Source organism: Trichosurus vulpecula, chromosome 2, assembly GCF_011100635.1.
Source record: "Trichosurus vulpecula isolate mTriVul1 chromosome 2, mTriVul1.pri, whole genome shotgun sequence".
NCBI classification, from domain to species: Eukaryota; Metazoa; Chordata; class Mammalia; order Diprotodontia; family Phalangeridae; genus Trichosurus; species Trichosurus vulpecula.
In genome coordinates this window covers 301,868,589-301,893,806 of record NC_050574.1, presented here as the reverse complement: position 1 = coordinate 301,893,806, position 25,218 = coordinate 301,868,589, and the positions used below count along the sequence as shown (strand labels likewise).

The following is a 25,218-nucleotide window of genomic DNA, read 5'->3' as shown; positions in this document are numbered from 1 at the left end:
CAAGCTAGCATCCAAAATCTCTTACACTTTTCACAGCATACCACCTCAGGATAGGGTTATCTACACTTGTTGCCTCCATTTTCCTAACCTCCCATTCACTCCCTTATAAGTTGGCTTCTGACCCCATCATTCAACTGAGACTAATCCCTGCAGTGATACCGGTGTCGTGGTTGATGTACAATAGAGAAAACTCCTGGATTTGGAGTCATAAGAGAAAGGTTTAATTCTTGGCTCTGATACTTACTTGACCTGTATAATATTGGGCAATATCTCATTTACCTGGGCATCTTGCCATCTGCCCTGTGACCTTGTGCCAAAGTTAGACAAGTTTAAACCATGCTTAGTTAGAGAAAGAATCACGTCTCACAAGAGCACACTAGAAAACAGAAGGGGAAAATGGTCCATAGAAAGTGATAGACATTGTATAATTTTATTTTTTTTATTTTTATTACATTTCAAACTCCCATAACATATTTCATCTATAGTCAGTATATATTGTTTCCTCTGATAGCAGGAAATAGAATGTTTTAATTTTTGTTTTTGTGAATCCAATAACTAGCACATAGTAGGCACTTAAACTTGATTGGTTTAGACTTTTACCCTATAGATTGACAACCTAAGGCCCTAGAAGGGATTAAGATAGAAAAAGAGATTAAATAGAATTAGGTTTATGAATCTGAAGAACACAGAAGGGACTTCTCACCCTCAATGCTTTCATGCCAAGTCTGTCACAATGCCCGAAATTTTGCCATAAGCAAATCATTGATTGAAATGCACCTAAATAGAAAATATAAAGTATTTACAAACTATTTTTAAAGAGAAATCAGTTTATCAAATGTTCTCCAACTTACTGAGTACTTAAGCTTTGAAAATGTGGGAAGGGACTGCCAGATGGGGTGGGATGGAGTCCAGGAAAAAATACTCCTATCTCTTAATTTTTCCCAGGGCTACAGTCACCTGAGTATCAAGTTTCTCTCTACTTTATCGTGAGTTGCTTTCTTTCCCTTTTTATTTCTTTCTTCTCTCCTACTGTTTTCTCAGCTCTCTTTCTTCTTCCTCACTTTAGTGCCAAATTCATGGAATGAACTGTAATCACAGTGTAGGGTGTATGTGTGTTGCCCTTGCAGTTTAAATGTGTCCACAAGGGTCTGTCTAGATGTGGCTTGAAGGGAGGTGTTGAAAGTTATCCTAGTCTCCTCTGCCCACTCTTCTCCAAGGAAGATTTTGATTTCTATGTGGGGAGAAATAGGAGCTTAGGAACTGAGCCTGGTCACCCTGCTCTCCTTAGAGAAAGGGTACTGGGTTATAATTATATCTAGCCATTCCTCCATATTTTTAGTCTAGGGAAATAATTTTAGGTTCAAACTGTGCTCCTGATTATTATCCCTTAATGGGGAAGGAGTGACCCAAGCTACATACCTAAGGCTTGACTTCCTTCCCATGGTCATTACTTCTGGAAAGACCATTAACAATGAACTGTGGTATGGCTCCATTCATCATTCCTTTGACTTCCCAGACAAAGCTTCCCTACTCTGATCCCCCTCCTCAATGTACTGTCATCCCTATTAGAATGTAAGTTCTTTGAGGGCAGGGTCTCGTTTTTATTTTTATGTCCCCAGTACACAGCAGGGGGGCTGGCACACAATAGATAATAAATGCTTGCTTCCTTTCTTCTGAGATGTTTTAGAGCCTTGCCAATTGGGAGGTAGACACGGACTAGCTCTAAAGAGGAGGGGAAAGCATTGCTTAATGGTATTTATAATATTCTTCAAGGTGCCAGTGACTCCAGGACTCAGAAACCTTGTTAACCCTTAAGCAATCACGAGGTAGGATATGATTGCATCACCACCTAGTTGTATAGCTCCTTAAATTTTCAAAGCACTTTCCGCAGGCATTACTTCTTTGACCTTTCAACTGTCTTCCCATTAAGTTATTTGGCAAATGTCTTAACCTGATGTTGATTTGGTTATTGTCCCCAGAGGAAGAGATGGAAAAGGGTGTGAGGAGGGGGGATGAGAGGAAGAGGAAACATGGGAAGAGATGGTCACAAAGCAGGGTAAATGGAGATAGCGAGGTATCCCACGAGCAATAGGATGTATGGATTTGAAGCGTGTGATGACAAGTCCTGGCCCTGGAAAAGAGAAGAGGGGATGTATCAGCTTCCTTTCCCTGGAGAGCTGGGGGGATTATGGGTGTGGGGTGCTCTCTATTTTGTCAAACACAATCATCGGTTGTCAAATGGTTTTGCTTAACGCTTTTTCTTTGTTCTAAAGGAAGGCTCATTGGGTCAGGGTGGGAGTGGGATGGAGAAGAATATGGAAATGATTGTGATATTTAAAAAAAAAACCTCAATAAAACTTTAATAAAATAAAATAAAAAACCTTTCACCAACACAAAGCTTCAGAGGATGAGTTTAATGAGGGAGATAGGTTGACAAAATGAGATCTAAAATGTTAAACACATCTGTCAGGAAATCCTTTTAAGAAGAAAATCATTGGATATTTTATCATACTCCTTTGGCTACATTAGCTTTCTGTTTGACTTTAGTGGCAAAAAGCACTTGAATGATTCATATGGAAGGTCCTGGGACAGTTCAGAGAAGTCTGGCTTCTCTCAGGATGCTGTTTGGTCTTAATCAAGCATGGTGCAGGGGAAAGAACACTGTATTTGGTGTCAGGGGGTCCAAGTTTGGATAAATACTGGAACTGTGCCTTCTTTTTTTTAAACAAAAGTTATTTTTCTAACACATTTAGAAATTTTATTTTTGGCTACATTCAGATTTAAAGGTGTTATCTCTTAGTGAAGACAAGGCTATGTCTCTTAGCAGTCTCTTCCTGACATTTTTCTTTAGCCTCTTTAATTCACTTGAACAAAGCCTTACCACATTCTGCTGCTTCTTCCTTGTTCTTCTGGGAGAGTGGCTTCTTTAGAGCGATTACTATGCTTGGGCAACAGAACATGGTGGATCACCAGATAAATTTTAGGATGCTTGTTCCTGGGTTTCTTATCTTCTTCATTTAGAGGCTTTCTCATGATATACTGTGGACTTCTTTGTACAAGTTGGAAAGTTTTCAGATTCTACTAATCCCATGTGACAAGGCATAGTAGTATCTTTGAATTCAGGTGTATCTTTCTTACCCTTCTCCACAGCTTCCAAATTGAGACTACCTGGATTGGCTTCCGTAATACGACCCTGAACAGATTTATGTTTTTATTTTTTTCTGGTTTGCGTAGGGTGATAGCAAGAATGGCCCTTAATGAGAAGTAAAGAGTCACATCCATAAATTGACCCAGCAATACCACCACTAAGTTTCTATCCCAGAGAGATAAAAAGCAAAAATATGTACAAAAATATTTATAGCAGCTCCTTTAGTGGTGGCAAAGAATTGGAAATTGAGTGGATGCCCATCAATTGGGGAATGGCTGAACAAGTTGTGATATATGAATGTAATGCAATACTATTGTGCTATAAGAAATGATGAGCAGGATGCTCTCAGAAAAACCTGAAGACTCACATGAACTGATGCAAAGTGAATTGAGCAGAACCAGGAGAGCGTTGTATACTGTAACAATAATATTGTATGATGAATAATTTACCCATTCTCAGCAATACAATGATCTAGGACAATTCTGAGGGACTTAAGATAAAAGGTACTGTCCATCTCCAGAGAAAGAACTGGTGAAGCCTGAATGCAGATCAAAGATACTTTTTCGTTACTTTATTTATTTTGGGAGTAGGTTGTCTGTTTTCTTTCACAGTATGACTTACATGGAAATGTGTTTTGCATCACCGCACATGTATAAACTGTGTCAGGTTAATTGCTTTCTCAGTGAGGGGGGAGGGAAAGGAAAGGAGGGAGATAATTTAGAACTCAAAATTTGAAAAGAAGAATGTTGAAATTGTTTTTACATGTAATTGAGGGGTGGGGAGAGAATAAATATTAAACTAAAAAAAAAACAATGCCCTGCAAATCTTTTCTGTCCTTCTCACCACTAATACCAGACCATATAACCTTTCCATTCTTCACACAGAGCATCAGCAGAGACATCAGTGGCCATCTGTTTATTATAAAAGGTCTGGAGCTTTTGCTCATCATCTATTTAGATGAGTTTCTGGCAGTATCTGGGAAAGAGATAGATGTTTGGGCTTCATCTTTGCACAGGTCCAGATCACCCCTAGAAAGAACTCAACTGGTTATTTCTTGTGGGAACTTAGGGAAATTACCTCACATGACGACTCCTTAGTTTCCTCTTTCAAAAAAGTGTTAGACAACAACAAGGGTGCTTAACTTTGGGTCTACAAACTTGTATTTAAAGAAAATATATTTTGATAATTGTATTTCTATATAATTGGTTTCCCCTATAAACCTCTGTATTTTATTTTATGAATTTAAAAACATTATTCTGAGAAGGGGTCCGTTGGTTTCACCAGACTGCCAAAGTGAGAAATTAAAAGAAGTTAAGAACTCTTAGACTGGATGATTTCTATGTGTATTGGTAATTAAGGTGGGCTTTTAGCACTTATTCAACCAAGTGCCCTTGAAGAGTTTGGCCTTTGTTTCCTTGATTAAATTAGGAGTCCTTGATGACCTCCTTGCCTCAAGGGAAAGCCTAATTTACGTGGGTTTGAGTGACATGTTTGTGACATCAGAGGCTTTTAGACCACGGGGGTTTAAGTCACATTTGCTTTTAGGTCACGTGGGTGAGTCGCATGTGTGACCCCCCTTTGACCCTTGACCCTGAACAAGATATATAAACCCATTGGTTGGCTTCTCCCTTCGGGCTCTGAGCCACTGGAGGAGCGGTGCCTGACTCTGGGCGAGTCATTGATAAGAGCTCCCTGGCTCATGAACTCAGATGTTAATCCTTTTTGGTAACTATGAATTGTGATTTGGTCTGTTTATATTGTGTATGTTTATAATTTGTTTGTATTTGCTCTGAAGTTCGGGTTGCTGGCTTTTCCTCCTGAACCAAGTGAGTTTATATATGTATGTTGGATTAAAGTAAGATTGTTAACCCCTTAACGCTACTTTCCTTAGTAAAGCAGATCAAAAGAACCTGTGTTGGCAGAGTTCTTGTTGTTGGACTTGTGTTGGTCTTTCACCCCACAACAGCTGCTAGCTGAATTGTTGTTACATTAGGTTCTACTCCAGCTTTACATCTTTTAACTTTCCTGATCTTTATGGCCTTATTTGGTTGGTGTGACAACACCCCACTAAAATTAACTTCTACCTTCCCCCAATGGGGCAACAAGTTAGTGTAATGGAGGGAGCACTCTCCTATATGCTACAGTGTCTGAAATTCTGTCATTTGAGATTTATCCCAACCTCTCAGTGCAGTTGTACTAAATACTCCTGTAAGGGTTGGAGGAAACATGTTAAATCAATTCCCACTAAAATGTTAGTCAAGTATCAGATACACCCATTAAAGAAGGGGTAAGCCTAGGGAAAGAAAAGCAGGAGGGGAGATACTAAGAGCCCCACATTCTTGTGCTTTCTTTCAAGTTTAATCATATAATCTATGGATTTCAAGCAGAGGGTCACCTGGAAATTCTAGAATCTCAAAACTGGAAGACAGTTTGAGGTTACTTAGTCCAATCTCTATCTGGAGCATAACACATTCCTAAATCAAGGTTCTTATCTCCAGTAACAGACCTCCAATGATAGGATTTTCACATCTTAATTTGGAAGGCCCAACCCCAGCATGTTCCTAGGATCAACATTACTGCTAAGAAAAAGTATTTGGGAAAGGGGAGAGGAGGCATTTCTTCTCTTGGGTCCACTTTTCATCTGGTTGTTAAAACTGGTAAGTTAAATCGGGTAATTTCATCAGTATCACCACTTTGATTTTTATACGGGAGATTATTAATAATAATTCCTGCATTTATGTAATGCTTCAGGGTTTACAAAGTTGGTTACATATATAATCTATCTGATCCCCATAACCCCAAAGTAGGTGCTGTTATCATCCCCATTTTCCAAATGAGGGAACTGAGGTTGAGAGAGGTTGTGTAATTTGTCCAAGATTATACAGCTAGAGGGTGACTGAGGCAGAATTCAAAGTCAGGGTTTTCTGACTCCGAGCCCAGTGCCGTGTCCACTACAACACTTGGCTGCCTATAATTAACAAAATTAAATGTAACCAACCAGCACTTAAGTGGCTAGTTTCTGTAAGGGGAGATCTGAAAAAAAAAGGATGACTCTGGTAAAAAGACGCCCTGTCTTGAGATCTCTCTGGGTATCCAAAACATATAAAATGACTTTAGGACAGTTAGCAAGTCTGGATACTGAAAGACAGAGATCAACTTGATTTATGTGAAGTGATGCTGATCCCTGCCCCTGTCCGTACCACCCTGACGAAGGGAACCAAGAATCCCCATTCCGCATAGGTCCTTAGGCCCATTCCCACCTGTCCAGCTGCTTACCCCTACTCTTCCTGTACCCATCAGTCCTTCTAGCAAGATACAAGACCTTTAGGTCTCCTTATCTTCCTTGCTATCATTGCCCTATTGTTACACCCTCCAGATTCCCGGGTACTGCTACTTGACTTGCCAGTGCCCTCCCCTCCAGGGATTCACAGGGCTTGCCACTTGTATTGCTTTTGGACTTGTGGGTCTTGCCGTCTGACCTCTTCTATGTGTTGTCTCCCCCAATTAGAGCATGAACTCTTTGACAACTATGGCTGTCTTGCTAATCGTGTCTGTAGTGCTAAGACACAGTAAGCACTTAATAAATGCTTTTCAGCCATTCAGTTATAACAACAAATATTTATTAAACACTTACTATGTTCCAGGAACCCCGGTAGGTGCTGAGGATAGAAATACAATAAATGTAACCATCCTTACTTGCAAGGAGGTTATATTCTAATGAGGGATAGAGTAGGACATTTATAAATAAATATATATAGAATGTAAGGAGAAGAAATACAAAGTCTTTAAGTGCAAGGAAGGAAATAAGCATTTCCTTAAGCACCTACTGTGTGCTCTACAAATCTTATTTCATTTCAGTCTCACAACAACCCTAGGAGGTAGATGCTATTATTATCCCTATCTTACAGCTGAAGAAACTGAGGTAGACAGCTGTTAAGTGACTTCCCCAGCTGTGTGAACGAAGGTCTAGGGCCATATTTGAACTCGAGTCCTGACTCTAGGCCCCCGGGGTTTTATCCATTGTGCCACCTAGCTGCCTCTAATACAGGCAGTGTGAGGAAAAGGGCACTGGTAATTGAAGGGATTAAGGAAAGGGTTCATATAGAAGGTGATGCTTGAGTCGCATTTCAAAGGAAGAAGAAGGGGTGAATTCCTGGCCTGGGGGATAGTCACCAGGAGGGATCAGAGATCACAGAGAAGGTCATTCTGATGGGATGGCAGCATGGAAAGGACAGTGATGTGCAATGAAGTTGGAAAGACAGATTTCAAAGCTAAGTGAAGAAGTTATATTTTATCCTAGAGGAAATAGGAAACCCCTGGAATTTATTGAGTATGGAAATGCTATGGTCAGCTCTGCATTTATGTTGTGGTTTGTCCTTAGTTTTCAAACCATGGCATCAGGGAATGATCACATGACTTGTAGTTGACTTTGATCTGGGTGAGGGAGGGCTGTTGCAAGGTCACCAGCCTCACTTTCTCCTCCAGAGCCATCTGGGTCCAGTGCCCTGATATGGATCAGGACGACTGGAGATGGCTCAGGATGCAGTGGGAGACTTGGCCTTTTTAAGCTAAGGTCTTTTCTAGCTGTTACTTTTAGTGAGGTAATGCCCATTCAGTGAATAGGACATGAGAAGTGAGTCAAGGGATGGTCCATTTAATAAAAAAAAAAATCAAACTGGGAAGGGAAGACCTTCAGGGTTGCTGGCTAAAAGAGAAACAATCACTCTTGACATTCACTTTGAGCCAGGAGGGCCCCCAAAATAATCATTAAGTGGTGCTTGGGCAGGGCAGGGCCCTATTCTTGTCCAATGAATGCAAGGCAGAGTGAATTGGGATCTTCTCCTTCCTTTCCCTTCCCCTCCCTTCCCCTCCCCTCTCCTATTTGCTGTGTTTACTTAGAGTTTACTGTCTAGATTTCTTTCTCAGAAACAAAGCCTTAATCCCAATTCATTCTGGATCTCATTGACTGGGTAAGAATAGCTCTCTGCCCTGCCCAAGCACCGCTTAATGGTTATTTTTGGGGCCCTGCAGGCTCAGAGTGCATGTTAATAGTAACTGTTTCTCTTTTGGTCAGCAACCCAGAGGATCTTCCCCTCCCAGTGTGATTTTTTTTCTTTTCTTTTCTTTCTTTCTTTCTTTTTTTTTTTATTAAAGGAGCCATCCCTTGGCTCATTTCTTAAAGAGGCCTATTCACTGAATGGGCATTGCCTCACTCAAAGTGAGAACTAGAAAAGACTTCAGCTTAAAAAGACCAAAGTCTCCCACTGCATCCTGGGCCATCTCCAGTCGTCTTGATCCATATCAGGGCACTGGACCCAGATGGCTCTGGAGAAGAAAGTGAGGCTGGTGACTTTGCACAGGCCTCCCTCTCTCCAATCAAAGCCAATTGCAAGTGAACCTGACATCAACCTGATGCTGTGGCCCTCTTCGAGAACAAAGGACGAACCACACAATGATAAAATCAGATGAAAGGGACAGTATTTTGAAGAGGGATGTTCAGACGGGATTTGGGTGGGGACACATATTGTTATTCTGTCCCTTGACAACACTGGAAACTACAGCCTTACTACTGCATAGGAGGCAGCAAGTCGTAAAAGACCTCTTTGCTGACTAACTATATGATGCTGAGCAAGTTTGGGCCTTATCTGCAAAATGCCAAGGGCTGAACCAGATTAGGGATTTCAAACTCAAATAGAAATGAGGGTCACTAATCTATACGTACAGATCCTATAGCCCCATATATATACTTGTTTTCAAATGGATATTATCTATATTTTATTGAATATTTATTTATTTAGTTAAACATTTCCCCATTACATTCAAATCTGTTTTAGGAAGCACTTGGAGACACTACCCCTGGCTTTGCTCTAACTCAGGGCTACAGATGGAGCCTTCTCAAGCTATGTATCTAGTAGGGTATTTTAGACATCAAATATCCCAAAAACGTGTCCTGGTTTTGCTTCCAAGGTTTAGTTCTTAGCTGTGCAAGTGAGAATGACTTCAGACCAGAAGGAAGGCTTCGTGTTGACAAAGCTGATAGACCTGTCAGAACTAGGTAGCTTCACGCATTATAGTTATATGATCTTTAACCAATTAATTGATTAACCAATTAATCAACCAATCATTATTGATAGCATGCCTATCATATGCAAGGCACCCAAAGTGATGACACTTTTTTTTTTTTAAACAAACCTTCCAGGACTAACACTTTTGAAGGGTTGATCTCAAAGCAGAAACCTGAGGGCTTGAACTTGCTGTAGCAAGAGATTATTAAATCTCAAAGTGGTTTGAAACTCCTCTTGGGATGACCTGCAAAACACCTTTCTGATGTTTTCAGTGATACTGTCAGATCATTCATCATGGCAAACTTTTACCCTTTCAAGTACGATTTGATATTTTGGAAACAATAAAAAAAATCTGAGGTCAAGTTGTATGAACAAGCTGCTAAGTTACCAAGCTGGGGAATATTGTGAGTTTTTTTTTTAATTAAATATATTTTAATCAATGAAAATCTGCTTTCTCTCTCTCCTATTCCACACGTTCCACCTTGAGAAAATAAGAAAAATAAAACCTGGGGGTTTTATTTTTAATCTAAAACCAAAAATTAGTAAAAGTGAATATTATGTGGCTCATCAATTGACCTTCAGGTTGTTTCCAAAGAGGCATTCCCAAAACAGTGTAAGCAATGGTAGCCCTAGAGGGAAAAGTGCATAGCCTCCAAGGGGACTATTTGGAAGAGGACTCTACATTCATTTGGATAGATTTGTTCTAAGTATCTTTGCTTAAAAGATCAGTCTTATTGCTCTGCATTAGAAAACTAACATATTTTGGTTTTTTCCCTTGAAGGATTGTGAGGAAAGAAGTAGTTCTAAACTTCAAATCAGGAAAAGAAACCTAACATTTAAAGAGAGAAGGTCCCGGCAGTACTGACAGATGGCTTTAAGACTTTTTGGTTCACATTTAGGTTGAAATACTGCAGCTCCTCCTTGTGGCAAAAAGAGATTCAACATTGTCCTATTCAGGCTCTGGGGATAGTACTAAAACTTAGATTATCTCACTGCTGGAAGGTCAAGGAAGGCTGTAAACAAAAGATAATAGGATCCTAATTTTGGAGCTGAAAAGGGACCTTACTGGCCACCTAGTCCACAGCCTTCCTATTTTTTACAAATGAGGAAAGGCCAAGAAAGGTCGTGCCCAAAGTGATACAGGTGGTAAGTGCTAGGGTGAGGAATTAAATAAACCCAGGTTGTCTGATGCCCGATCCTGAGCTCTAGACTCCCAGCTTTTAGACCCAGATAAAAAGGTGAGAAAGGTAGCCGACCCCTAGAGTCACCAGGCCACCTCCACTGACGAATTCTTACTTGTAAGGATGGAATTTGAGTAGGACAGTGTTGTCAGATGGAGATATCACAATTATAGCTGCTGTTCTGCAGAAAATTAAGGTTTTGTAGTGCAGGGGAATCCAGATGAAAAGCATCATTCCACACAGAAATAGCTTTAATCAACTTTATTGCTGTTCACAAGGGAAAGGGGAGAATAGCTGTTAGCAGGGACAGTCTTGGTATCTGGCCTCCATGCCTGCCATGCGTAGTACATAGTGGGTATCCATGCTCCAGCTGAAGGCCCAGAACCCCTCTATAAATCATCAAAGACAAAGAACCAATATGATACTAGCGGGTGACTGCCATATTATCCGTAGGTGAGAGCATTTTCTAAAATATCTAATAAAGAGAGATATAGGACGTAAGAAGAGGAATAGGGAAGCAGGGATAAGGGATAGGAAAATAGGGGTGAGAAAGAAGCAGAGAAATTAACTCTAATAGCACCATTCCAGTTAGAGGGCTGAAACAGGGAGCTGTGACCATACAGTTGTCAGTTTTCATAGGATAACAGATTTATATTTTAAAATGTTATTGGGTGGTCCTTAGCACATGCTTATGTGTTACTGAATACTGAATATTTGGGTTCATAGGCAGAATTTTAGGGCTGGAAGAGTCTAGATTAATGACAAGGACAGGAAATTGACAGTAGGTTGTAGTCCTAGCTTTGCTGCTTAGTACTTCACTGTGTGATCTTGAGGAAGTTATTAAATCTCTCTGACCCTCAATTGTCTCATCAAAAGAATGAGGGGAGAGGATGGGGTGGGCTTGGAATTAGGAAGGGCCCCTTTAGATCTAGCACTGTATTGCCTGAAGCTTAAAAAGTCCTATTCCTATCCTCTTATCTTATATGGGAACATGGATGGGATAACCCTCACACATAGACCTCAAATCTAAGGTTAAGCCACTTTGTGATTCAGAGTCCATTTGAAAGCACAGCTCCTAAGTCTCTACTGTAGACATTATTATTTTTGCCAAGCCAACCAAGGACACATTAGTTAAAAGCTAGAGACATTTAAACAAATGGCATAACCAATCAAGCGATGAGAAAAGATTCTCCTATCCACCAGGGGAATACTTTCCTATAAATTACCAACATAACTAAAGGCAGAGTGTACACATGCTGACAAGATGCGTAAAGAGGAATGTACTTGGAAGGAAGGGGCATGGCCAGAGAATATGGGTGAAGGGGCACGTGGAATAATGGATTTGGAGTTAGAGAATCTGAATTCTGATTCTGCGACTACCTGTGTGATCTTGGCCAAGCTGCTTAACTTCTCAGGGTCTCAGTTTCTTCATTTGGATTAGATGAGGTCCCTTCAGGCTCTACATCTATGAATTATATGGCTCAGACATACATGGAAGGCCAAAAAAAAATAGGGACTATTTAAGTGACTACACTCACTAAAAAAAAATGAACAAAAATCAATTTTCTATGTCTCTGACCTTCATCCTCCCCCATTTAAAAAACAGAAAACCCTCGTAAGAGATATGAATAGTTAAGCAAAACAAATGCTTTTATTGGCTCTGTCAAAAAATATCTCATTTTGTTCCCTGAGTCTATTTGCAGTGTGACTATATTCAGATGGATAGATTTGTTTGGGTATGCTTGTTTAAATACTCAGTCTCATTATTCTGCATCAGAGGACAGCTAATATAGTTTGTTTTTTTCCCCTTGAACAGTTGCTAGGACAAGAGAGACGGTTCACCATTAAAAACTGCCTTGCAAAGCAGCAGCTATTCCGTAACGATGTCATCATTTTCCTACCGCTAAGCAGCACAGTCTGAATCTGTGTTAAATATCTGTGGTGGTGTCCAATGAGTTGCGGCTCTCTACCTTCATCTGCTGGTTTTTAGCTAATTAGCCTAAAGAGGACTTGATGCTTTTTGCTACTATCTGCTAGGACTAGAACTACTGTTAAGCTGTCCCTATTAAGGAAGGGTTAAGCTCTTTTAGTTCATGTGGGCCCAAGGTATTGATTGTACTGTGGCTCACCCAGCCTGCAAGCTTTCCTCTCCTGACTGCTGTTCTAAGTTCCAGGTCCTGGCCAATTATCTAAATTTTAATTCAGTGAAGAAATGATGACCTCAAATGAAGCCCTGAACAAGAGTTTGTTGCCACAGCTGAACTTCTAGTCTCTGGGTAATGCAGAGAATGAACAGTTCTTTAGAGATTAATGCATATATTATGATGGTGGTTGTAGCATGCTTGGGATAACCTGCTTTCACCCTATTTACAGAGCAATTTTTCTACTCTTAACATAAACCCCCTTAAGTTTCATTTGATTAATCCTGACAAAAATCACTTGGACCGAATCAGAACCACTAGCTTGTTGTTGACCAAAATGACATCACCATGTCAGGGTCAAGGTACAGCGTGTCTGCCTGTGACTGATCAGACCAATACAAGCTTGGAAGCTTCTACCAAGGTCAGGCACAGATAGTTCACATGAACATTTGCAGTGGAGAGATCTCTAAATTTGCACATCTCACGTTTCTTTTGAGCTCCTGAGTTTTGAATCTAGCCATGTACAAAAGCTCTGTGAGAGCTTATAAGAATGTGAGATTAAGAGAGAAAACAATAATTCACTAACTATCCTTTACCAACAAATCATGGAACAAAAATTAAAACCAGTGACACTGAAAACAAAAATAGTCCAGGGTAAATCAACTCCGGTGCATGCTTATTTTGGTCATTTTCAAAATGGACAGATTTCACTGTACTGGTAACTTTACATAACTTAACAATCACAAATCCCACTTTGGTATAGTGTGATTATGCATTAGAACTTTTTTGACAGTCTCCCTGAATGGAACTTTACACAGAAAGCTCTATGAAATGGTTAAAATAGGAATCAATGTACCACCCTTAGTTCTGCCACTTACTACTTGTGTGAACTCCAGTGAATCATTTAACTTTTTTTGGCTTCAGTTTTCTCATCTGTAAAAATAAGGATATTGGATTAGATCTCTGAGGTCCTTTCCAGCTTTGAATGTTTTGTGATCCCCTGATATATCTAAGTCCACTTACCAATAGCTTTTCATGAACACCAAAGTTACTTATAGAGTGTAAATTTGAGTCACAGTGGGAAGACATACAAGCCCTAAATATCTCTCCTATTCAAACTGTTGCAGATATATGAAATTTCAACATTAGAAATATATTTCTTTGGTTCATTGTCATTCAGTGGCATTGCCCACCACTAAAACTAAAAATGTCCCTAGAAACAATAATGGACTGAATTTTTCATACAAGAATGATTTTAATTCTCCACCCCATCCAAGCCAGCTTGAATCAGTAGACTAAATTTTCAATTGTGAACTTTTATACTATGACAAACACTACAAATCAGGGCTTGACTTGTTTTGTTTTCTAGACTTAAGTGATAGAGAAAATGTTAGTAATGCAGATTAAATTTAAAAAAGTGTTCTAGGGGCAGCTAGGTGGCGCAGTGAGTAGAGCACCGGCCCTGGAGTCAGGAGGACCTGAGTTCAAATCCGGCCTCAGACACTTGACACATGTACTAGCTGCGTGACCTTGGGCAAGTCACTTAACCCCAATTGCCCTGCCAAAAAAAAGCCAAAAAAAAAAAAAGTGTTCTAGGTACAATTCCATTCCCTGATCCTCACCCAGAAGTTGTTAAACATTTATCAGCACACAGCTGGCTTTGCTTCTCAGGCCAAATCTTTGCCAAGTTCCAGTTTGATTTTTAAAATGAGATTTCATCCAGGTTATCAAATTTGCCTTTTTATTAAAAATGACATTTATATAGCCTTTTGCTAAGCAGTTTGCAAAGCATTTCACATATTTAAGGTAAGAGTTTGGTTCCTCATCTTTCTCTCTACCCCTGCCCCTCCCCATCCCCCCATCCTTAGCTCAGTTAATGTATCACGGGATAGAAGCAGGTTAATTTGCCAACAGGTATCACCCAGCAAAGTCCATAAGATAGCTATTTTCACCCACGTTTCACAGGTAAGGAGACTGTCTCCTTACCATCTCAGGGATGCTAAAATGACTTGACTGTGATCAAATAGTGTCAAAGACGGGAATCAATCCCAGGTCTTCCTGGCTCCAAAGGCTAATATTCTTTCTTTTGTTCTGGAGCCGTGGTGAGCATTATTCTAGTCTACAAAATTTCCAAATAAGTTAAATGGAATAAATGTTGCAAATCTTTGTTTATGGAAGAGGATATATGACTTTAGCCTCATTAGAATTCCTCACATTTCTTGCTGAGGATGATCTGAATTTAACATCAATGAGTGTTTAGCTTTCCTGGATTACTGTAGTAGTGTCCTGATGGTTCTGTCCTGGTCCCTTCCTCTACACAAATGTCAAAGGAATATTCCTAGAGTAACAGGGATGACCGTATCACTTCTTTGTATAGTGAACTAGTGGCTCCCTATTGCCTCTAGGATTGAGGGCTTTGTTATCTATAGATTTCTTTGGCTTTGAAAGCCTACCTTGCCAGGCTAATTATGTGGCATTCCTTGCCATGCACTGTAGTCCAGTAAAACTGGCCCTCTTGTCATTGCTCATATAGGATGTTTCATTTTCTGTTTCTGCACAGGCTGTTTCCTGGGAGGCACTCATTCACCTCTTGGAATCCTCAGTGCCTAGCAGTGGCTCCTTTGCTAGCACTACTGTTCCTGGGTCAAAGCACACAACTCAGTCAGTCTTTCTCTGACAAGTAACAAACCTCTTTTTCTTGGGAGTCTGTTATTCATTTATTCTGTTCACAATTCAGCTTAAAAAAAATCTCCCTTACTATATTCCTTTACCAGTTTTCTCTTCACCTTATTTAGTCCTGTTACATATTGATTCCAAAGTTCAAATAACCAAGATAATTCAGAAGGGGAAGGGTGTAAAGAGCTGGGCAAATGGTAAGGTCCGGTGGTTCTTAAGAGAGCAGATGTAGAGGGTGATAAGGATTTTACCAGACCAACTGTATTTGGTGATTCCCTGGTTCAAGCAACCAAGCTACGTGTGAGCACTTCTACTCTTCCTATGCTGAAATGGGTGGGGTGAGGTGGAAGGGCCTATGGCTGTTGGGAATGAGTAGAGCTGATGATCAGAGTGAAGAGGAGGGCTCTGTGTTTCCTTCTTCAGTGGTGAGAATGAAGGCTCATCAAGTAGCCAGGAGAGGGAGCAGGGCTCCTTACATGGATTATAGAATGCTCAGTAGGATATTTTATTTCAGAACCAAGACCAAAAAATGTTGCCAACTTTATACTATTATATATTTGATATAATAAAAGTACATAGTAATATGCTAATTACTGCTGAACAATGCCTATGACAAAGTATCTAATCACTGTGCTGACTCCTACCAATTAAATGGTTATTGTACTACCCTCCCATCCTAAAACTCAGCTACCACTCGGGCCAGTAACAAGTAGGAACCAAATTCACACTTATACTTTCCTCATGATCCCATCCAAGGGACAAAAAGCTAATGATTATCAACACTGCCAGATCATAACCCTCAAACCTCCCACAAAATAACTGCCCCCAAAGTCTGAACTTCAAATTTCTAAAGCACATCTTTATTTTGCAATTGAACAATTAAGTTTTACAACTATATTTATTTTCAAGTTTTACCTAAACAACTCTTTCTCAACAGAAATTAAATATAGCCACAAAATGTTTAACAGCATCTCATGTGATATAATGAAGTTTTTCTTAAGACTAAAACAATATTGGTTAATGAAAATTAGCATTTTCATCCTGGGAACTGCTGGTATTCTGTAGATTATTTTGTTGTATTGATGGCAAGAGCTTTCATCTTTGCTGAGATGAAGATAAAAATACACAAGCCCCTTTTGAAGCATACAGTAAATAGCTGCAGTGAAAAAAAGCACAATGACAATTTCATATTGTCCAGTGTTGACCAAATTCAAGTTTATACATTTTTTTTTCAGCTGAACCCTTTGCTCTTTTGCCATAGGGAGTTTATTTGATAAGTTCTGAATACAAATATGTATGGGGGGAGTTTTTGGTAATAATATTAAGTCATCTAAAAATTAATATAAAAATCCACAGGACTAATTTCAGTTTTCAAATGATCAGTTTACAAACTTGGGATAGTCATTAGGCAATGTCCAGTTCAGTGGAATCAGGTAAATAAAAAGGGCAAAAGAAACATGAAACTCTTTATTGTAATCAGGAAATAATTTCTACTAGCATTAGGATATGGATGAGATTCTTTTTTTATTACACATAGGCTAGCACCAGGAAAACAAAACAACAACAACAACAAAAAAAAAACCAACCAAAATTCTAAACATTCTCTACACACAAATAATCTTTTCAAAAATTACTATTTAAAATGAGATCACTGTTAAATATACAGTGAAATATCTGTCCCAAAATTAAGCCTACACTGTAGAAAATAAAGACTAGCTTTTCTTATTTGATAAGATAACACGGATGGTAACTGCAGCGTCCTGATGCTGTAGGGCCAGGCAGTTTGTTTTGTTTGTAGCAGATATGTTCTAACATACAGCAGAAAATGAAACAGCTTAATGTAAACTGTTTTAACCCCTTACGCCCCATTTTTTGGCATGTGCCTCAAGAGTAAAAAGGGTTAGGACTTTTTTTTTCTTAATTGTACTGTTGTACATTATCTACTTATCTTTAGTTATCAAAACCTAAAATAAGTTACAAGTACAAAAAATACATATTTCCAGGTATTTATGTAATGTCAAAATAATGCAAAGCAGAAATGTTCATAGTAAACAAAGCCTGTTTGCAGCTGAGAGAACCCAGAGTTCAGCAAGGGGAATCCCTTTGCAGTCTTTGTATTAAATAAATTGCTGAAAGGTGGACAACTAAGATTATACCAGTTGACTTTTGGAGATATTCAATAAATTGTAAATTGGTATTGTCAAGCATTTGTAGTTGGGTATAAATTTTTTTAATGCTACATCTGATTAATTAAATTCCTTTTCCAGAATTCTACTTCTCCCCACCTTATCCACACCCCTGAACCAAAAAAAAAAAGTCAGTAGTTAAGCATGATATAAAGTGCTACTTTTGAATTTACAGGAAACAGAATGTTCAAATTTGGTTTACTAAACAGAAAACTATGTGATACCACTAATTTCAAACCCACCTATGAGACGAAAATTACTGGTGAAATATTAGAAATGAATGAATACCAGGAAACTTAAGAAAACATTTATAAATCTTCTAGCCTAGTATTAACTTAATTAACTTGAACATTTCCAGGAGTGCAGAGATTTAAGGAACCTGAATTTTCCACTTAAAAAACATGGTTGTTTGCAACTCATCCTCACTCTTTTAAACAGGTTGTTAAATCTGCATCTTTCATTTTCTAAGGTCCCTATGTTGATGTTGGGGATGGGAGCCTCTAATTAAAACATACTTCTCTGTAATTAAACTAACGTAATGAGAATCCTCTTATTCCTAAGTGCCTCTTGGTGAAAGATTTCATTTATTAATGAAGCATTTCATTTATGGCAAACACAATGGATAATTCACTGTGTTTTTCAAATATTCTAGGACTGGGAAGCCTGATACTAGCTCTTTAATTTTTAAAGGAACAATTGTAACCAAGACAAAGGAAAAATAAGCCCCACAAACATTTAGAGTGTTTCCCTCTCAAGGAAACCTAATTGTTCAAAGTCAACCCAATTATTAAAACAGCTGGAAGAAAACTGAGAGATGTTGATGGATGGCAAGAACAGAGACAAGAATGTTTCACAGAGAAGGGATAAAAATTCAGCCTCTAAACTGTAAAAATGACAAGAAATGACCTATGGGTTGCTATTTTCTAGAGGAATTACTACACAAAATCATCATTCAAAAAAGTTGGTTTCATATTTTAGTTTCTTTGCAGATGAGCTAGTAAGTCCTTTAGGATTACAAGCAACCAGCAGTATGTTGTGATGATTTGGACAAAATAGTCTTGACTGTATATGACTCCTAGAATTAAAAAACCTAATCACTTTATTGCTTCAGTGTACTCCACTTATGCTCAAATTCAGTGTATTTGTTGTCTGGCTTAAACCAAAGTGATAACCCTCAAAATGTTTGCCTGAATTTTTGGATGCCTTAGTGACAGTCCCTTGAGATATCACCTCATGTAAAATACACAAAATACAGCAGGAAATATTTGAAAATATCTTCCTTTTCTCAATTCCTTCACATACACGTCCCCCTCTATATTCCAGAGTTCAAGAACACAAATCTTCTACATTTAAAAACAATATGCTAAAATTTTTACACATGATATATGGCCCTTAAGAGTTTTCAATCCTAAAGCCAAAAGGAAAACAAATAAAAAAAAATCTGTACATCATACACTGTCACAAACTTCAATGATATTGCTCTTATTTACAATACAATGAAAACCACTTAATGTTAAGCTGCATTTTGTGTAAGGGAAGTGTAACAAACTTTACTTTTTTTTTCCTTTCCCCCCTCTGCCACCTTTTTTTTTTTTAAAAGAAATGGTATGAAAATAACTATTTGTAAAACCCAAGTCATAATTCTAACTACTTATATGTCTGAAAGATACATTCATGTTCTTTTATAACATGAATGACATACAAAAAAAACCATTTTTCTTTTTTAAGGAAGTAATAATTCATACCTAAAGTAAGATTTTTTTTTAGCAGTTTTGATCTTCTTTTTGTCTATAGAAAAATATATTTACACTTTTTAGGCCATTTATACCACAACAGATAGAAAGCTAGGTTTAATTAATGCTTTTATGGTATGATAAGAATTTTAAATCTTTAAAAAATTTGTCTTGGGAATTCTTAAATATTTTTAAGAGCTTAAATAACTGTTGGAACTTTCTTCTAAAACCATGGCCTTAAATCATGGCAACTTTATATTATTTCTTTTCATTTCTTAAGTACTGCACAAAAGTATGGGGTTGATGGAGATAATTTTTCAGGTCATCTAATTATAATGAATTATTCAAAGAATAACTTCTCTGACCACTACACTGCAAAGGATTTTAATCTGCTACAAAAATAAAGTCCAGAAAAAAACTAAAAATAACTTTATCAAATCAGCTTTACCAAGAAGAAATAGTATCTAATTTATTGCTGAAGCATCATTTGCATTTGGTGAGAGTGAATTATTAAGGATATGTGTAGTGCTGTTAAAAAAAATGCAATGCTTCTATAATAAAGGAAAACCTAGGAGATCGTATTGCAGATGATGAAAAGCAACTAGCAAAACAATCTGCTTTGGTCTGGAAATTTAAAGATCGAAACAAAACACGAATTCTAATATATAATTTTAGATATTTTCCTAGAGCACTGAGAGGTTAAGTGACTGGCCAGTGGTCAAATACACAGCATGTGTCAGAGGTAGACTTGAACCCAAGTCTTCCTCATTCCAAGGCTGCTGCTGCCCTATTTTTCACTAGACTATGAAGCTGTGGTATTTGAGCTGTTATTCTAAGTGTATTTTAGAAAACAAGTAATATATGGTTATAAAACACAACAGGTTAACAAACTATCCAACAAACTAGACATGCTGTCATATTGATGCCTTGGAATTTGGTGGTAATCAGTTTCTGTTTAATTTGATGGAAACGACATAAGAAGCTATTATGCAAAACCTCTACAAAATTCTGGCTATGGAGCTGAAGCAGATTCCACAGAAATTAAAAATCAAAGTCTGCCATTTTGATGAATAGGGTGATTTAATGTATACTAGTGAGACAGCAGATAGGAATGGACATCTAATACTTTGGCGTCAAATTAAGACGACTGTACTTTTAAACACTGGTCATTTGACCAGATTTCTGTTCCAGCATGTAACTGTTGTAACGTACTTGGCCAATAGTGCTTTTATTGTTATAGGCGAAAATCAGGTTAACATAAACTATAAAAATAAAAAAATATCACCTATAACAATAAAACTGCCTATAAATATAACCCCGAATCACTGTGATATAAATGGTTCTTGTGAACGCAAAACTGCTTTGGCAAAGGTACATAAGAATATTTAGATATGCAAAATACAGGTGCTGTGTAGTATACTCTTATAATACACTTATAATACACTCTTGCTTCCTTTTTGATTCCAGTCCATATGCAGGATATGAACACAAGTTATTTTATTATAATGGACATGTTCTAAATCTTTATGGTAGACTTTAAGTGCTTTATTAAATTAGCCCTCTGTAATAATAAAATTACAGCCCACACCATTTTCTTATAATGTCAACCAGTTTTCATAAAGTATGTAAAGTATGTAGCCTTTACAAAGGCTAAAATAAACCCAGCAGGGAGGTAAGATAAGTAAATTAATGAGTCAGGCTTGCACCTGCCTTTTGAAGCATACTTATTTGTTCCCTTAAGCGAAATCCTATGACTTCATTATAGCTACCATCCAGTGAAGACAATGACTGAGGATAGGTCCCCCAGGAAGAAACGAAAAACTTCAAATCACGAACATTTGTGTAATTTAATCATATTATAAATGATTGGCAGGAACAAATGATTAGTCATAGGATCATAGTGTTAGAGATTAAATGCCTAAGCATAAAAGATGGCAGCTAGAATAGGGTGCAAAGAAGGCGTCTAGTCCAAGTTTCTTGTTTTAATGAGGGAAAAGAAAACTGAGGCCCAGGGAGTTTAAGTGACATATCCACAGTTACACAGGCAAGAAGCATCAGAGACAAGATTTAAAGTCAGGTTTTTGGACTTCAAAGCCAGTGTTCTTTCCACTGGATGAAGATGTCTCTCTAGTTATCAGAAGGTGGTGCGGAATGGCATAAAGAATACTAGACCAGAAGTTTGAAGACAAGGGCTTGGTTTTCCTACTAATTGAGTTCAATCCTCTCCTAATCTTCGCTTATGGGTTATTTTACCTTTGGGGACATCCATTTACTTGTTTGAAAATGAGGGGGTTGTATTAAATGACTTCTAGGTCTAAGCAGAGGGCTTTAGTTTAAACACACTGGATTTGCTCACGTAATAAAAACATGACCTTATAATTAATTGCTCACTCCCACCTCTATCACTGACATTAGCTACTGTGAAATACATATGTAGACAGCATACATGCAAAATAGCTTTTTCTATCAAAGCTTGATAACTCTGAGTAAACAACTTTTTCAAGGAAATGGCTTAATAAAAACATTGATAAAATTAAAGTCAATTAAAAAATCAATTATTTTCTTTGAGTTCCCCTAATCAAGAGGATCAACATTCTTTTTAACTGGCTATATTGGCAGGTCATTAGAAAGGAATTTAATTCTGTTGATCTACCATGATCTATCTTGAATGTATATTTGTGTGTGTATGTGCACATATGTGTGTACATACACACATATTCTAATAGATACTGTTTCACCTCTTATTGTGAACATTTATTTTATACCCATATAATCTCTACCCAGTGTGCTATGGGGGAAAAAATCTACAAAATAGAGATCGTAGGCTTTTCTCTCCTATTACAAACCAACGCTCTTAATATCCTGATTTCCATTCATCAAATTAAGAGATGGCAATGAAATATTTTCTTCTTGGGAATGGTGGTAGTTTAGGCAATCGGAGAAGATTTGGCATTTCCTTACAAAAATATTACTTAGGAAGGATGGTGATCAGAATAATTATCCTGAAAATAGGTACCATTACTAGAAGTAATTTTTGACCTGAAAGTAAATTTTTGAAAAATTCCACAAGTTTCAGTTAGATAAAATTACATAAATGTTCAGGAAAGAGGAAAGAATAGGTATATTCATGAAAATGGCTTTAGGATCCTCTTTGTTATTCTTTTGTTGAAGGACAATACACTTGTTAGCTCTAGGAGGATATTAGGCCTCCACAACAAATGTAAAAATAAACTTGAGGGTATTCCCTGATAAGAAATGCAAGAGTGAGACATTTAAATACATTTATGACAATTCATTACTTTCATTTCATTTACTTATAGGCACTAATGAAGGTGTAAGAACTCAAATTAAACCAATGAATAGAGTTGACAACAATAGCTCAAGAAGAACTCTCAATGGTGAGAAATATTAATCACAATACTTGCACATGTTCATAATCATACAATTTCCTCCTCCTTGGTCTGGTTTTCACACTGTTTTTTGTATACAACGCCAAACCAAATGGTTGAATTTTTAGTTTAACAGAAAGAACACATTAGTTAAACTAGTTATTTGGTATCACATAGACAAGATTATCTGTCTGTCTGAATTCTTCACTTTTCACCAACTTCTATTGATATTATATAGGCATCTACATTGCATTTATCTGTGATTGGTAGAGGACAGGATTTTAAAAATAGGACCGACTATATTTCTTCGTTGTTCATTTTGGGGAGAATATGTTATTTGGGCACAAGTAACAGAATTTGCCGTTAGTTATCAGTTTATATGTAATTTTACTATTTATTATAATTCCTGTAAAACCTCACAGGTCCTGATTATTTGACACTTCTATTAACTTATAATTATTCGTGTAGATTATACTGAAGTCTCTCACAGTGTGCAACATTTTTAACATCCAAAAATGGCATTCTAAAATGTCCATTTGAATCTATGCTCTACATAATTTATCAAGACAATACACAAATCTTCAGAAAACCATTTGTAAATAGTATCTCTTCTCAGTCATAATATATGTATATACATATACATATATATATATAAAATCATCTTTTCATCTCACATTCAAAATAGGTGAGTAAATCCCTATTTATATCAAACTGGACAATTTTAAAAATTCTTTCTTCCCACAGGCTACAAAAAAGGAAATAAACATATACACAACCAAAATGAACTCTGATACTATATCAGATAGAGAGATAAAACTCTTCCTCCTGATAGGTATATAATTTAAGTAAGTAGCACATGCAAACAGGGGCAATAAAATCTAAAAACACCAACAGTGCTTCATTGCTTACTTAAAAGACACCAAACCAAACAGAGCAATATGGACATAAAGTGACATCAGTCAAAATGAGTTTTGAAAAGTACATTTTTGTAGGGGATGGGAAGAAAAAAAAATTCCTAAGTCATTGTTACAAATTTATGTCTGTGGTATCAGTGTATTCCATCAGAAGACAGAGCAGGGATAAAATCAAACATCCAATCTGAAGAAGCTAGTAGCTCTCATTGAAATGAAAACCCCTCCCCCAAAAGGAATGTGCCACATTTTAAAATAATTTCACAGCAGCAGACTGCTTATTTACTCAGTAAGCAAAATAGCTTTGTTTTTCACAAGAACAAACAAGCATTGAGTAAAAAGGAATGGATGGCATTTTCTCGACCCCTTATATCACTATATACTTCCAATACTAGATGCCATTAGAAAATGGGACCCATTCAAAATGCATAAAAAGGTGAGAATGTACACTATACATACCTTCCCCACAGGGTTGTATGAGTGCCTTTTCATTAGCCATTTGGGAAGTCTCAAGGCACTTAAGGGGTTAAGACATAATGCATGCATTCATTTACATTATGTATGAGAAGTTACATGACTTGAAACAAACCAATTCTATGGACTGAGACTGCCATGTTATCCGTTGCAAAGCTTTCTGTAGGTTCATATTTATACTTTTTATAAGATGCTGGCAAATGGGCATCTTCCTAACAAAAGAAAATTCCATTTATCTTCTAATAACCAGCAGATTTATTTCCAGGGAGTGTTGGGTAAAATGTGCCACATCAATAGGCAGTGTATTGGCTAATATTCAGAATATTGCTGATGTCTTAAAAAAAAAAAGAACCAGTACACTGTAAATATATGAAACACTGGAGAAGACTGTGGCTAATGTCTGATGTTTACTTTTGTTTCCAAGATGCAGGTGCGTAACATGGATGGTAAGAATTCCAAGCCTTGTTTTTTTTAGCAATTCAACCAGAAGAGGACTGGATGAGCATTACCATGACATTTCATAAATTACTCTGAACCCATTTAAGTTCATTCATCTTTTTTCTTTTTGTTCGGAGCAAAGAATGAAATGAAGTCTTCAAACATAAGAGTTATAGAGTTTGAGAGACTGACTTTTGTTTCAACATAAAGTGCAACAGTGCTGAATTTTCTAAGTCTTTTCTCAATTCTTCATTGTCCTCTGATGCCATTGTCTGTAAGTAGTATTATGGTGGCACGGTGGATACAGCCAGTTCTGTTATAACGGACAAGAATGTTTCTACAAAGATCCCAGCCCTTTTGCTCTCTTATTTATGTAACTATGTCTTTAAAGGTTTAATAAATCCTTCTTCATAAACCTTCAAAATAGCTTCACAAACAAATCTGTATTGACTCTGAAAAAGAAGATGGAATCAGTTAGAAAAAACGGTAGTATCAATAATATAGGCCATGCTTTCTTGTTAGAATATTAACTTAATTCCATACAATCTTTTGGCTAATACAAAATATTAAAACAAAACCAAATACCACAAAAGGAACTCATTGAAAACAAGATGATTAAAGTTACTGATCCGAAAAAAATGATTATCTTTATGGTTATCTTTAAACACTCAAAACTTTCTAAATATTAAATAACTTTTACTGATCTATTATTAAACTAAATCTGATGTTGAGATTATGCATATTTCAAATACCTTGAACCTTTCTGGGCCTCAATTTCCACACCTTTAAAATAAAATTAGACAAAATTCCCTTCTAGCTCTAAGATTTTATGATTCTTTTTTTGGATTTGCTTTAATGCAATTTGATCACAGGCAC

At 37.3% G+C, this 25,218-nt stretch overlaps 1 protein-coding gene and 1 pseudogene across 2 annotated transcripts in view; both read right to left on the bottom strand.

The window, feature by feature from the left end:
* Nucleotides 1-2,758: 2,758 nt before the first annotated feature.
* Nucleotides 2,759-24,112, bottom strand: LOC118837059 (annotated as a pseudogene).
* The window catches only part of PTPN4 (protein tyrosine phosphatase non-receptor type 4), a 225,920-nt gene continuing 223,857 nt past the window's right edge, over nucleotides 23,156-25,218 (bottom strand). For both annotated transcript variants that reach the window (XM_036742995.1, XM_036742994.1), the window contains exon 27: nucleotides 23,156-24,794. In XM_036742995.1, coding sequence (XP_036598890.1) covers nucleotides 24,720-24,794 — 75 coding nt within the window. In that variant the 3' untranslated portion in view covers nucleotides 23,156-24,719. The remainder of the gene's footprint in view (nucleotides 24,795-25,218) is intronic.